The following is a 12,517-nucleotide window of genomic DNA, read 5'->3' as shown; positions in this document are numbered from 1 at the left end:
CATTCCTTCCTTATCCAGAAAAGAAATACGTAATCTCATCTCATCATATATAGCACTAATCCTAGTTTCATTCAGGAGTAAAGTTTGTAAAGTTGGTTCATTTCTGTATTTTTTTATAGTCATGGGATACAGTTTATGAAGGATTATGATGCATAAGTAGAATTCATCCCTTTGAAAATAATGTTGGGAGAGAAGAGCAGTGGTAAGGAGTGGTCCTCATCTATCAAATCTGAACTTGAGGTTTTGTTTGGTCTAATATAAACTTCTATTTTATATTCAGCATACTTCACCAGAATTTTGTATTTCGATTTAATACTGATAGTCTTGATTCTGTGTTCCATTGTAGTTCTGTTTGAGTACAACAGTATTCTGAGGTGCATAGTCAGTTGTAGGTGTAAATTTTATTTTGAAATTGTTAGGCTTTCATAAGCTTGTGCAGTCTCACCTCGTACATTCCTAGCTATCAGTAATGTTTTTTCCTGGATTTTCTTCTCAGCAACCCGATAGCAGAAGGGTCAACTCTTCTGTTGGATTTTCTGTTTTGCAGCATACAAGCAATGACCCATATTGCTTTGTGGAATTTTATGAACACAGAGATGCAGCTGCTGCATTAGCTGCTATGAATGGGAGAAAAATTTTGGGAAAGGTAAGATAATAGAATGGTGGCACCTTATGAATGTATATATTTGCATGTCAGGTTATTTTGTGTTCTTCCTTTAGCAAGTTTTTAAACAAATATTCAGCTTTGCCAAGTGATGGTTTTGCTTTATTCAGCCTAGTACTTTTACCAAAATAATCCTGCTTGATAAATGATTTAATAAGTGGTAAGTGTTATGATTCACAGTGAAATACCTAATAATTGTATTAAATATAATCTTTATTTTTAGGAGGTCAAAGTAAACTGGGCAACAACACCAAGTAGCCAGAAAAAAGATACTTCCAGTAAGTACTTCTGCTGCATTTTACTGTGGAGGAGTTCTGAAATTATCCTGGCAGCATTACCAGCTCAAAGAGGGTTTTTTCTTCCTTTAGTGTTGCCTAAGAAAGATTTCGTCGCTAACTTCTTAAGTATTTGATTGCCAAATGCTTTGATTTCAGATCATTTCCACGTGTTTGTTGGGGATTTGAGTCCAGAAATTACAACAGAAGATATCAAATCAGCATTTGCCCCCTTTGGTAAAATATCGTAAGTATCATAATCAATACTATACCCAGTAGTGATAGGCAAGATTGTATATGATTAACTTGTATCAGAACTAAGATTTTCTTTCCCTAGTTAGTGTGATTTTTTTGTTTGTTTGTTTGGTTTGTTTTTTTGATCAGTAGGTGTTGTTGAAAATGTTAATGTCATTTCAGTGTTTTGGGGTCTTGTTTTCATCTAATCCTGTGTATAACATGTTAAAAATTTTTAAGTAATTCTGTTTGTTATCTTTAAAGCAGATGGTTGGGTGATAAAACCTATTATAAAATCTAGCTTTTTGTCAAATGTTTTCAGATTTTGGTGGTTAAAGAAATGGGTTAAACAAAAATAAATGTGATTTATACTGTGTATTAAACTTTTATAGGAGTTTATAAGTGGGGGAAGTAGGTAAATTTTGGGGTGTGCTGTGGTGAAATTAGAAATGTATATGTTTAATTATAATGATAAATGTGTTTTGATATTTTAGCTGAAAAATAGCACTATTACAGTATTGAAATGTTTTAATGTCTGAGCCATAAATGTGGGATTAATCAGTAGATTTTTTTTTTTTTTTTTTTTTTGTTAGTGGTATTTGATTCTGCTTGTTAGGGCCCAATTGTGATTTGATTTTTTTTTAAACAAAGTTTATGATCAGATTTCACTGTGTTACTTTATCAACTATATTGGGAAATTAAAAGTGGTTACAAGTTGATAAAATGTTTGTCATAGTTTATCTTTCTGATTAAAATCACTTTATTTCCTGTGGATTTAAATTTAATGTTTTAGTACTACTTTACAGAAATGCTTCAACTAAGAACAACAATACATTTCTCTCTATAATTTGTTGTTCTATAGAGTTTATTGATAGATTTAATTCTTAATTTTCTATTCTGATATTTGCTTTGCTTTTTAATTTCTAAATGTGGTAAGTAGTACTGTTTTAAAAATCAATATAAAAAATAATAAAGGTTGCTGTTTTTCAATCTTTATTTATACCTGAGACCTGCAGTTTTTCTGAAGTCCAAGTCACAATTAAAAGTAATAGCATTCTGGTTATTTTGCAGAATTGCTCATAAGAATGGACAGGATCTTGAAGGCTAACTGCAAGGAACTGTGCACACTGGAACTCAGTTGTAGATTTTTTTCTCATTTCTATTTATTCTTATTATACATTATTTATATATACATATTTTAGTATTTACATTTTAACATTCTATATTCAGTGGAGTTCTATATTTCCAATCATTTTAACTTACTCACTAAAATTTCTGTGTAAATTTGTTGTTTTCGTACTGGTGTGCTTAGCATTGTTGTTAGTTTTTTATTCTCCTTTCTTAAATTTCTGAAAATGTCAATTTTTCAAAATTTACAGCTGCCCAAACTCCAAAATGATGGTAGAGAATTGACCAAGAAAAATAAAGAAATCTGTTAACAGGCCATGTATGCCTTTTTAATTCCTATTTTTTCCTCTTTTTCAATTTTTTAATATTTCATATATTTTGTATCACTAGGCAGAAGACATTTAACTATTTAGAAATTGCATGGTAAAGTAGTTAGCATTGTTACAGTAATTTATAGAAGCAGTAAACCTTAGAGGACACTAGCCGATAGAATATTAGAAAAGGAAACTATTGTTCCTATTAATCTTCAAATTTGAGCATTTAGTTTAGAAAGCACAGGCTATTTGATTAGGTTGCATGTTTATTACATGTTTTTGTCCTACTGCTTTTTTCTAACAGGTAAAGAAGCGTTAGGGAGAGTTCAGGAATGGCAGTAGTTAATTAGGGCTAACTGAAATTTTATTTAAAAAAATGCTCACAATACAGTGTGTGTGGTTCCTTTTAGTTTTTATTTTGAGGATGACTCTTACTTCCCTCATTTAGCTGTGCTTCTTTTCACAGGGATGCCCGAGTAGTTAAAGATATGGCAACTGGAAAATCTAAAGGCTATGGCTTTGTATCTTTTTATAACAAACTGGTATGTTTTTTTAACTCAATTTAAATTTAATACAAGACTTAGTCATTAATAAATATTTTTGGATGTTAACTGTAAACAACTGGGAGTCCCTTTGTGGCAAAGTGGGTTAAGGATCTGGTGGTGTCACTACAGTGGCCTGGGTTGCTGCTGTGACACAGGTTCAAGGAACTTCCGCATGTTGCAGGCAGGACCAAAAAAAGCCTACAAACAACTATTGTGTAGCTTTGTCTGTTTTAATAATAGGGTATAGTTTGTTCTTTTCATTTGTAAGCTTGGAAATAACTGGGGAAACAGAGGTTGATACCTATATTCTTCCTTACAGAGTGTTAAAGTTTGCATTTGTGACTTGGTAACAATAAGATGTGTGATAGAAGTAAAGCTCAAAACTGGAACAGATGAGCTAATCTCAGAATTTGGAAGGAAGTTAAATTATATTTATCCTAACCACAAAAATCTTAGTTTTAGCTTTTTAATTATTCATATTTTTGTAGGTGGGATATTAATGACTACAGCAAATTGTGTAAATGAAAATTTAAGCAATTCCTCTTGATTTTTGCATGTATTTAAGAAAGGGGTACCAAAATATCTTAAGTATTCACATTAAATATAGCATCAGATAATAAAATGGGCGTTGGGGAGTTCCTGCTATGGAGCAGTGGGTTAAGGATACATTGTTGCTGCAGCTGTTGGCGTAGGTTGCAGGTCTGGCTCAGATTCGATCCCTGGTCTGGGAACTTCCATATGCCACAGATGCTGCTGAGAAAGAAAAATTATTGGCAGCCGTTTTACAGCATTCTAAATCATAATGAAGAAGTCTTTTGTCTTAAGTTTTAAATCTTGTGTTATAGTCAAAATCTGTTAGAATGTAGATTGGGGGAGTAGGTTGAAGAGTTTTTTTAGATATTCTTCAGTAAAAATGTTATATTACAAATCAACTGTTAAATTAAGATATTTGAAAACTTTGTCCTTTTTTGGTAATCAGTGGGAGTGATTTTTCTTTGCATATTTGAATTACAGATTTTTTTTGTCTTTTTTTAGGGCTGTACCTGTGGCATATGGAAGTTCCCAGGCTACAGGTCTATTTGGAGCTGCAGCTGGCAGCCTACACCACAGCTCAATGAGGCAGCATTGAGCAGGGCCAGGGATCAAACCCGCGTCCTCATGGATACTAGTTGGGTTCATTACCGCTGAGCCACAATAGGAACTCCCAAATTATAAATTTTTCTTGATGCTTAAATGCTGTCCTGGTATAAAAATGGCTTTAATGAATCACTCGAGTTCAGTTCACTTGTGAAATTCAGTTTTATTTTAGGATGCTGAGTGAATTCATTTACTGATAAGATTTATTGGATCCAGTGGTGCCAGCGTTTTGTTTCATCTTACTGGGTCTTATATACCACCATTTTCTGTGTTTGTAATTGCTCTTTTTTTTATTTCTCTCTTTTTCTCTGTAGGATGCAGAAAATGCAATTGTGCATATGGGAGGTCAGTGGTTGGGTGGTCGTCAAATCAGAACCAATTGGGCCACACGTAAACCACCTGCACCTAAAAGTACACAAGAAAGTAAGAAATGTCTGCTTTACATGTTTTTATGGATACCTCAAAAAATCATGTGTTTAGTCTTAATTTCTTAAAATTTGAATTTTATTAGTATTCTAAGACTCATTTCATCTTCAGTGTAATTGTCTGAAAGTAACTGGGCTTTGATGTAAGTATATTTGGAGTTGTGAATCAGCAAATTTTACAGGTCAAGTCATAGTGTCAAGAGAAAAAATTCTGTTTCTCCCTACATTGAGGCACATCTTAATAGTATACAGTAATCAGTTTCACAGTGCTGTATAACTACCAACATTTTTGGTTTTTTTCTGCATGTAGATAACACTAAGCAGTTGAGATTTGAAGATGTAGTAAACCAGTCAAGTCCAAAAAATTGTACTGTGTACTGTGGAGGAATTGCTTCTGGGTTAACAGGTATAGTGTCTGGTTTTCTAATTCCCTTCTCTGGAGCTGCACTGTTAGTATTTTCATGATAACATGAACCTTAAATTATTTGTATGTTTTTGTTTTTCAGATCAGCTTATGAGACAGACATTCTCACCATTTGGGCAAATTATGGAAATCAGAGTTTTTCCGGAGAAGGGCTATTCATTTGTCAGGTAAAATTCTACGTATAGTTTTGTTACTTGTACATTTGATCCATTTCTTTCAGTTATATCATTTGTTCCCTTCAGGTATTAGAGTTTGTTATTTTAGGACTTCGTTGCAATGTAGAACTATAAACTACCTTCATCATGTACTTTAGTTATAAACTAATGAGTTTCTGTGTTACTAAGTTCTTTTAAAAAATCAAAAACAAAAAAACCTCATTCTCTTTCTCTTAGATTTTCCACCCACGAAAGTGCAGCCCATGCCATTGTCTCAGTGAATGGTACTACGATCGAAGGACATGTTGTTAAATGCTATTGGGGTAAAGAATCTCCTGATATGACTAAAAACTTCCAACAGGTAATTCGATTTTTCATAGCACTTTTTAAGGTTTCCATCTTACATATCTACATAAAAGCTTTAGAAACACCATTTAAAAGAAAACAAAGTGAAAAACAACAACAAAAAAGCATTTAGCTGCTTTCAGTTGATTTTGTTAATGCTATTTCAAAAGTGATTATTTTGTGGTATTAACTGAATCTTAATACTTTCTTTTCACAGGTGTCACCACCCCAATAAACTTAGACAATGATAAATAACAGAGTCCTATTCACATAAGGGTGCTTACTTAGTTTTTCTCTTCCTTGTCTCCCACTTTCTTCAAATACTGTGTTTTCTTTCTTGTTCCCTAAAACAGTAATTTGCTTTTTCCTAGGTCGACTATAGTCAGTGGGGCCAGTGGAGCCAAGTTTATGGAAATCCACAACAGTATGGACAGTATATGGCAAATGGGTGGCAAGTACCACCTTACGGAGTATACGGGCAGCCATGGAATCAACAAGGATTTGGAGTAGAGTGAGTTGTTTGAATTTTTCTAGAATGGAAATAGATATGACTGTGACAAAAGGAATTAAAAAGTGTGTTTTTCTAAGGAGAGTCTGCTTAAACATTGAACTATCTGGCATGTACAGGCATTGTAGAAACCTTATGCAAAAGGATTTGTAATGCTAAAAATTTGCTTTTTATTATCTAGGTAGAAAGGGAGGTTGGGGTAATAACATTTGGTTTGTCCTACTATCTCTGTGAGTAGTTGGTAGAATTTGATTTACATTTCTTTTTCTTTTTTTTTTTAAGTGCTGCACCCGTGGCATATGGAACTTCCCAGGATAGGGGTCAAATTGGAGGTGCAGCTGTCGCCTTCCACCACAGCCACAGCAACACCAGATCTGAGCTGCATCTGTGACCTACACCACAGCTCGTGGCAACACCAGATCCTTAATCACTGAGCAAGGCCACGAATCTGTGTCCTCATGGATGCTAGTCAGGTTTGTTACTGCTGAGCTACAGCAGGAACTCTTAGATTTTTTTTTTTTTAATTTGCTTTTTTAGGGCCGCACCCGCAGCATGTGGAGGTTCCCAGGCGAGGGGTCTAATCAGAGCTACAGCTAACGGCATACATACATACAGCTGCAAGCAACGCCAGATCCGAGCCACGTCTTCGACCTACACCACAGCTCATGGCAACGCCTGATCCTTAACCCACTGAGTGAGGCCAGGGATCGAACCCAAGATCTCGTGGTTCCTAGTCAGATTTGTTTCCTCTGTGCCGTGATGGGAACTCCCTACATTTCTAATATACTATTTTATCTACTTGTTTATTTTTGTTTGGAAAAGATCTTTGTCTAGGTGTGTTCAGAAATGATCTATGCCTGTTGGCTTGTGTGAGAAGTCTCTGAGATTTATCTGATACAAAGCAGCTTGCTTTTCTTCCTTTGTTGATAGATTGTGTTGGTCCCTTTTACTTTTCCCCCCAGACCAGCCCAGACCTTTATTTTCACCAATTCCTTCTCTTTCCAATGTGAACTTGTGTCTTTAAAATTGTTTATAGGGAATTCCTGTTGTGGCTCAGTGGTAACGAATCCAACTAGTATCCATAAGGGTGCAGGTTCAATCCCTGGCCTCATTCAGTGGGTTAAGGATCTGGTGTTGCTGTGGCTGTGGCACAGGCCGGTAGCTATAGCTCCAATTTGACCGCTAGCCTGGGAACTTGCGTATGCTGCAGGTGCAGCCCTAAAAAGCAAAAAAAAAAAAAAAAAATTGCTTATAAACTGATATACCATGTGTGTATGCAGTACATGCGTCATACACCGTGCAGTAGATGAAGTGTTGAATCATTTGTCATTTTTTAAGAATCAGTTTTGAGATACTTTGGATACTTTTTGTAGAAGTCATTATGTTGTTATTTAAGCACAAATTTAAGACTGATATTGGAGTGTGTACTTCGCATATGTGGATGAAGTGTCATTTATTTCTTTGCTCTTTGTTGTAGGTATGTTGATTTCTTGTCTATTCTATAAAGCAGCTTGATTTTTGCATAAATTTATGTAGATAATTTTTTCTTTGTGTTTGCTAAAGTTTTTTTTTTTTTTTTTTTTCTTCCTTGCAAGTCAATCACCTTCAGCTGCTTGGATGGGTGGATTTGGTGCTCAGCCTCCCCAAGGACAAGCCCCTCCCCCTGTAATACCTCCTCCCAACCAGGCTGGATATGGCATGGCCAGTTACCAAACACAGTGAGCTGGGACTCTAAACAAAATGTAATTCATGATAGCTTCAGTTTCCTTGTGACATTCTGAAGACATGAAAGTAGACATCGGAAAATGAAAATATTTATTTTAAAAATTGAAATGTTTGGAACCTTTAGCACAGCTTTGCTTTGGTGAAGGACACATGTCTTCTAGTTCTGCCTTTTTAAGTTTTTGTTCATGATGGATATGAACATGATTTTTCTTTGTGTACAAAAACTAAAATAAAGTCAATAAAGACAATTCTGACTACAAATTTTGATATAATAGGAGAAATGGGTAATACATTTTGATTCTTAGATACTATTCCATTTTTATCTTGCTGTTCAGTATTTTAACTCACTGTGTTTTTAAAAGAGCAAAAAAGGGAGGATTGTGAAAAACTGGGAATAACATATGAGTTCATCCTGAACCTTGATATTCCCTTCCCCTCCTCTGAGGTGGACCACATTCGAAGTCAGCAGAAAAAAGTGTGACATTGAGAAGAGATGCATGATTTTGAAGTCGCTTTGGAGGAAGTACTTTCTCTGTGCCTAAAGAAACCGAAGCCAGACTGACAAAAGAAATTTGCCATCTAAATAAGGGACAGCATTGTTTCAGTTACTTGAGCAAATGTTGGTGGTCCACATTAAGACATATTTTTAAAACTTTAAAAAGTGTTGATTATTAAAGCTGTAGTGAATTACATTTCATTTTGGGGGGAAAATTCAAAGTATGGTGTTTATATTAAAGTCAGTCATACTTATGCTTTTACATGAAGTTTAAATGATATACATTGTAAATAATTGAATACAGTGTTTAAAAAGCATGCTTCAACATAGAAGTAGCAGTAATGTAATTATTTGAAGTAACACTTAACACACTCCACTGCATTGAATGCAATGGATGAATAAGAATGTTTAAGACTGACATTTCCAAGGTTGGCTACTATGTAAAATTAAAATTATACAAATTACTATACAGAAAAAGCCTTAACTTTAATTTCATATAAATCTTTGATTCATTAGTACATTTTAAAATGTCATTGAAAATTAGATTTTTTTTTCTTTTTTTGCTTTACATCAGTTGGTATGTAAATACCTGGATTAAAACCTTGTAAACCTATTTCAAGGTTCCTATAAGTTGTAAAGTACAACTGTTTTTTAAAAAATCTTGGGGTGTTTTTTAAAATTAGATATATTTTGCCCAAGAATTTTTTTAACAAAATTGCTTAAAAAAATCTTAGACACTTTGATGTACCAATTTATAATTGGATACTCAATTTACTAGTACACAGAGTTGTGACTTTTATTTTTAATTAATTTTTTTCCTTGTGGGTAGTGTGCATGGGATGATAAGCCTGAACAGAGGCTGAGTTGTATGTGTGCAGAGTTAGTAAACGAATTGATTGGGTAGGTGTATATGATTGATGTTTGCTTTTGAGGTATTTTTCAGGCCATGTGGATAAAATCTGTCTCAAATTTCTATCGTAACAGGAATGTAAAAGAGATGAAATCCTATGTATTTGAATTCTGACAGCTAGGGGGTGCAAATGTTTAGGCAGTGTATTTGAAATGTTTTGAGGCCTGAACACCAAAATGAGAAAACTCTACAGTTAAGTAATAAGATGCAAATAGCACCCACAAAATACTATTTTTTAAATGTTTGAAGCTACAATTTGCTTTAAAATGATGGTTTTATAAATTGGTGACCACAATAATTTTGGTATTTTCCTTCTTCCCCCATTTAGAAATGTATTAAACATAAAATTTTACAGGGTCTGAAGTTACTCATTTTCAGGCCAAATTTTTTATGGCACTTTAGTTTTAACCACAGTACTCATCTATTATTACACTCTTATTTTAAAATTTACCCTTAGTTTTTTTTGTTCATGGTTAGCATCTTTGGGGGATGTTATGGAAAAGTTACTTTATATTTTATAAGGAGAACATTCAAATTATATCAGTTATGCCTCCTAGTTAAACATTTCTTAAACATATGGGAAACTTGAATTAAAGATTTTTTTTAATATATATTGATAAAAGCCTATTAAACTCTCAGTTTGCCTTTTTTGGTCTACCAGTAAATTAAGTAGCTTATTGCAGTACCAGCTAAATATAGCTTCAGTGTTTCCTGATTGTATGTTCTACAGTTTAATAAAATGACCCAGACCAGTAATACTGCATAGTAAACATGACTGAAGTGTCCTTCATCTTAATCCGAAAGACCGAGACTACATGCTCAGTTCAGGTGATGGGAGTTTTTCATATTAAATGGTTTTTAAAATATAAAGCTACTTATCCAAATGAAATGCACCACTTTAAAATACAACTGTCAAGCTAACGCAGACTGAAGACCATAATACAAACTGAAGTCAGTGCTATCTTGATCCAGTTTAAGCCTAAGAATCGTTGCCTTTTCCATGTTCCTTAAAAACAGCAGCAGAGATTCTTTGGCATGCAAGAAAATGTTTATTTCATAATCATTTTCTGATCTGATTTATATTTGGTGATGTGTTTCTGACTGCCATCTCCCTTGCTCTAATCTCTCTACTAGTATTTCCCCTCCCATGCCATGACCACTTGATTTTTATGCCTGCTGGCAGTGAGAGGCTGAAATGACTGGCCAACTTAAGCCAAAGCTGTAAACCACAGTTGAAGTAAGTCTTTCAATAAAGACGAGACTATATAAGTGGCTTTTTCTTATTGTCGTTTATTACATAATTATTCCTTCCAGGCTGCAATTCCATTTTAAGTTATTAATAAGGTATGTAGAGTGTTTATATATATCCAGGACCTATATCTGTCTTTCGTGTAAGTGATAAAATCTGTTTACTTTGTTGGATTAAATTTAATTTCTGGATATGGAGTAGAGATTTGCATCCTTCTAAAGACGTATGCTCTGTTGAATATTAATATAGTAAGAGCTCATTAGAGTCCACAAATAATAGGAACCATCATTTTACCATTTCTAGATTGATCTTTGGTAGTACTTGTGAGTAAAGATTGCATTCAACAGACAAAGTAGAAAAATTTAATATGTAGACAGACACTCTCTAGCAGGTATACCCAAATTTAAATCTTATCTATTTATTGAAAGTTAGCGTTTGGGCTTCCATTTAATATGATGTAAACATTGAATTTGCACTTTTAGTATGTGTTAGAAAGATGCAAAAATTATTTAGACTTTTAGTATTATGTAAGTTTCTCAAGAGGTCCAAAAGACCGGGTTTTGTTAAATATGAATTCTGCTGCATGTAATGGTCATCTGCTAATGTCCAGTGTTGTTCAGGTGTATCACAGTAAATTATGTTTCCGTCTATTGCATTTTTAAACTAGGAAGTGTCAGTAATTACGACATTTTAAAAAGGTGTTATTCTAAACTGTAGTCTAATATGGTATGCAAATGCCATGTTAGTATGAAAAATGGGCTTGTGCCTATGTAAATTGGGTCTGTTTTGGGGAAGAGGGAGGTCTGTTTTTTTGAATTAGTGCAGATACACTAGAAACTGTGATTCACAAGGTACTCTGTGTAAGTACCTCTTTTAGGGACAAGAAAAACTTGATTTTCGAATTGCTCCAATGTGAAAAGTTCATTTTATATCTAGGAAATAGACAAAGGGGAAATTAAATATATTTTTTTATCTTAGGCAAAAAAGTGGGGGAGTAGGGGGTTTTAATACTCATTGATCCTTTTGTTGAAGTAGGCTTTTGTCCTAGGGAAAAGAATATTAATCTGTATAACATTCATAGTTTGTTTTTTAAATAATGTGGCTTAGAGTAACAGCTGACAATAAGTGTGTATTCAATAAGTTATTTCCTTAGTGTTCCAACTCAGTTGTAATACATATTGCTACATTTGCATTTTTCTAGATTGTTGCTCTTTTCAAAATTCAGTAACCACTGTTCCTCTGAGATACTCCTCTGGGAAAATGACCCGTGTCTAATATTTTGAAGTTGTCTGAGGTAAACCAGGTTTTGCTATGTATAAAACCAGCAGGTATAACTTGTCCAACTGTGATTTTTCTTTTTTCTTGTTCCTGTATCTTTCTTCCTTGGGTTTTGGTATACCAATGAAGAGAAGTCCGAAACCGTCTGGACAAAATGGGCATGAAATATGTAGCCATATGTAACTGCCTGTTCTGAGAATGGACTATTTTGCATAAATTTCAGATTCTCACAGTTGATTTTACTGGTTAAGAGTTGTGAGTTGAATTGTTCTATATATAGGTGGTTTATGTGATTGCTTTTGCTCACAAAAATAAAGCTAACTCATAAGACTTAATGTAGCTAAACAAATGGATTTAATAATCTTAGCTTCTTTTTGAAAAGAACTAAACTGGGAAAAACATTTGTTAACTCATTTCCTTTGGCTATGTTATATTTCAGCACGTGGCCCAGCTCCTACTTGTTGATATGTTTAATGAGATTGGGAAAGGAGTGGTGGCTAGGTTAATGAAGAAGGGAGAAGTCCTTGATTCTGAAGAGCATTGACAGGGGAATAACAGTCCTGGGCAGATGTAGTAAACCATGCAGGATAGTCAGGGTTTGGATGCTGATAATTACTATATTAGCTTAAGCTATGCACATTTATCAAGAAGACTGGGAGACTTAACGGGTGATTGGAAATAAAATATTACCAATATCTTTGTCTT

General features: G+C 34.1%; 1 protein-coding gene across 23 annotated transcripts in view; it reads left to right on the top strand.

Annotated features, from left to right (window-relative positions):
• TIAL1 (TIA1 cytotoxic granule associated RNA binding protein like 1) overlaps positions 1-12,517 on the top strand; it is a 25,942-nt gene extending 13,425 nt beyond the window's left edge. For 3 of the 23 annotated variants that reach the window (XM_003133196.4, XM_005671505.3, XM_021073451.1), the window contains 10 exons: positions 497-646; positions 888-942; positions 1,099-1,186; positions 3,082-3,157; positions 4,612-4,720; positions 5,033-5,128; positions 5,229-5,313; positions 5,539-5,662; positions 6,018-6,157; positions 7,750-12,517. In XM_003133196.4, the coding sequence (XP_003133244.1) occupies positions 497-646; positions 888-942; positions 1,099-1,186; positions 3,082-3,157; positions 4,612-4,720; positions 5,033-5,128; positions 5,229-5,313; positions 5,539-5,662; positions 6,018-6,157; positions 7,750-7,876 (1,050 nt within the window). In that variant the 3' untranslated portion in view covers positions 7,877-12,517. Of the gene's footprint in view, positions 1-119; positions 203-496; positions 647-887; positions 943-1,098; positions 2,621-3,081; positions 3,158-4,611; positions 4,721-5,032; positions 5,129-5,228; positions 5,314-5,538; positions 6,158-7,749 lie in introns of those variants that run through there. The other 20 variants (XR_002338740.1, XR_002338743.1, XM_013983803.2 and 17 more) reach the window with 17 other exon arrangements.

This window comes from Sus scrofa, chromosome 14 (genome assembly GCF_000003025.6).
Source record: "Sus scrofa isolate TJ Tabasco breed Duroc chromosome 14, Sscrofa11.1, whole genome shotgun sequence".
Taxonomy (NCBI): Eukaryota; Metazoa; Chordata; class Mammalia; order Artiodactyla; family Suidae; genus Sus; species Sus scrofa.
The sequence above is the reverse complement of the archived record's forward strand: the minus strand, read 5'-3'. Positions and strand labels throughout refer to the sequence as shown.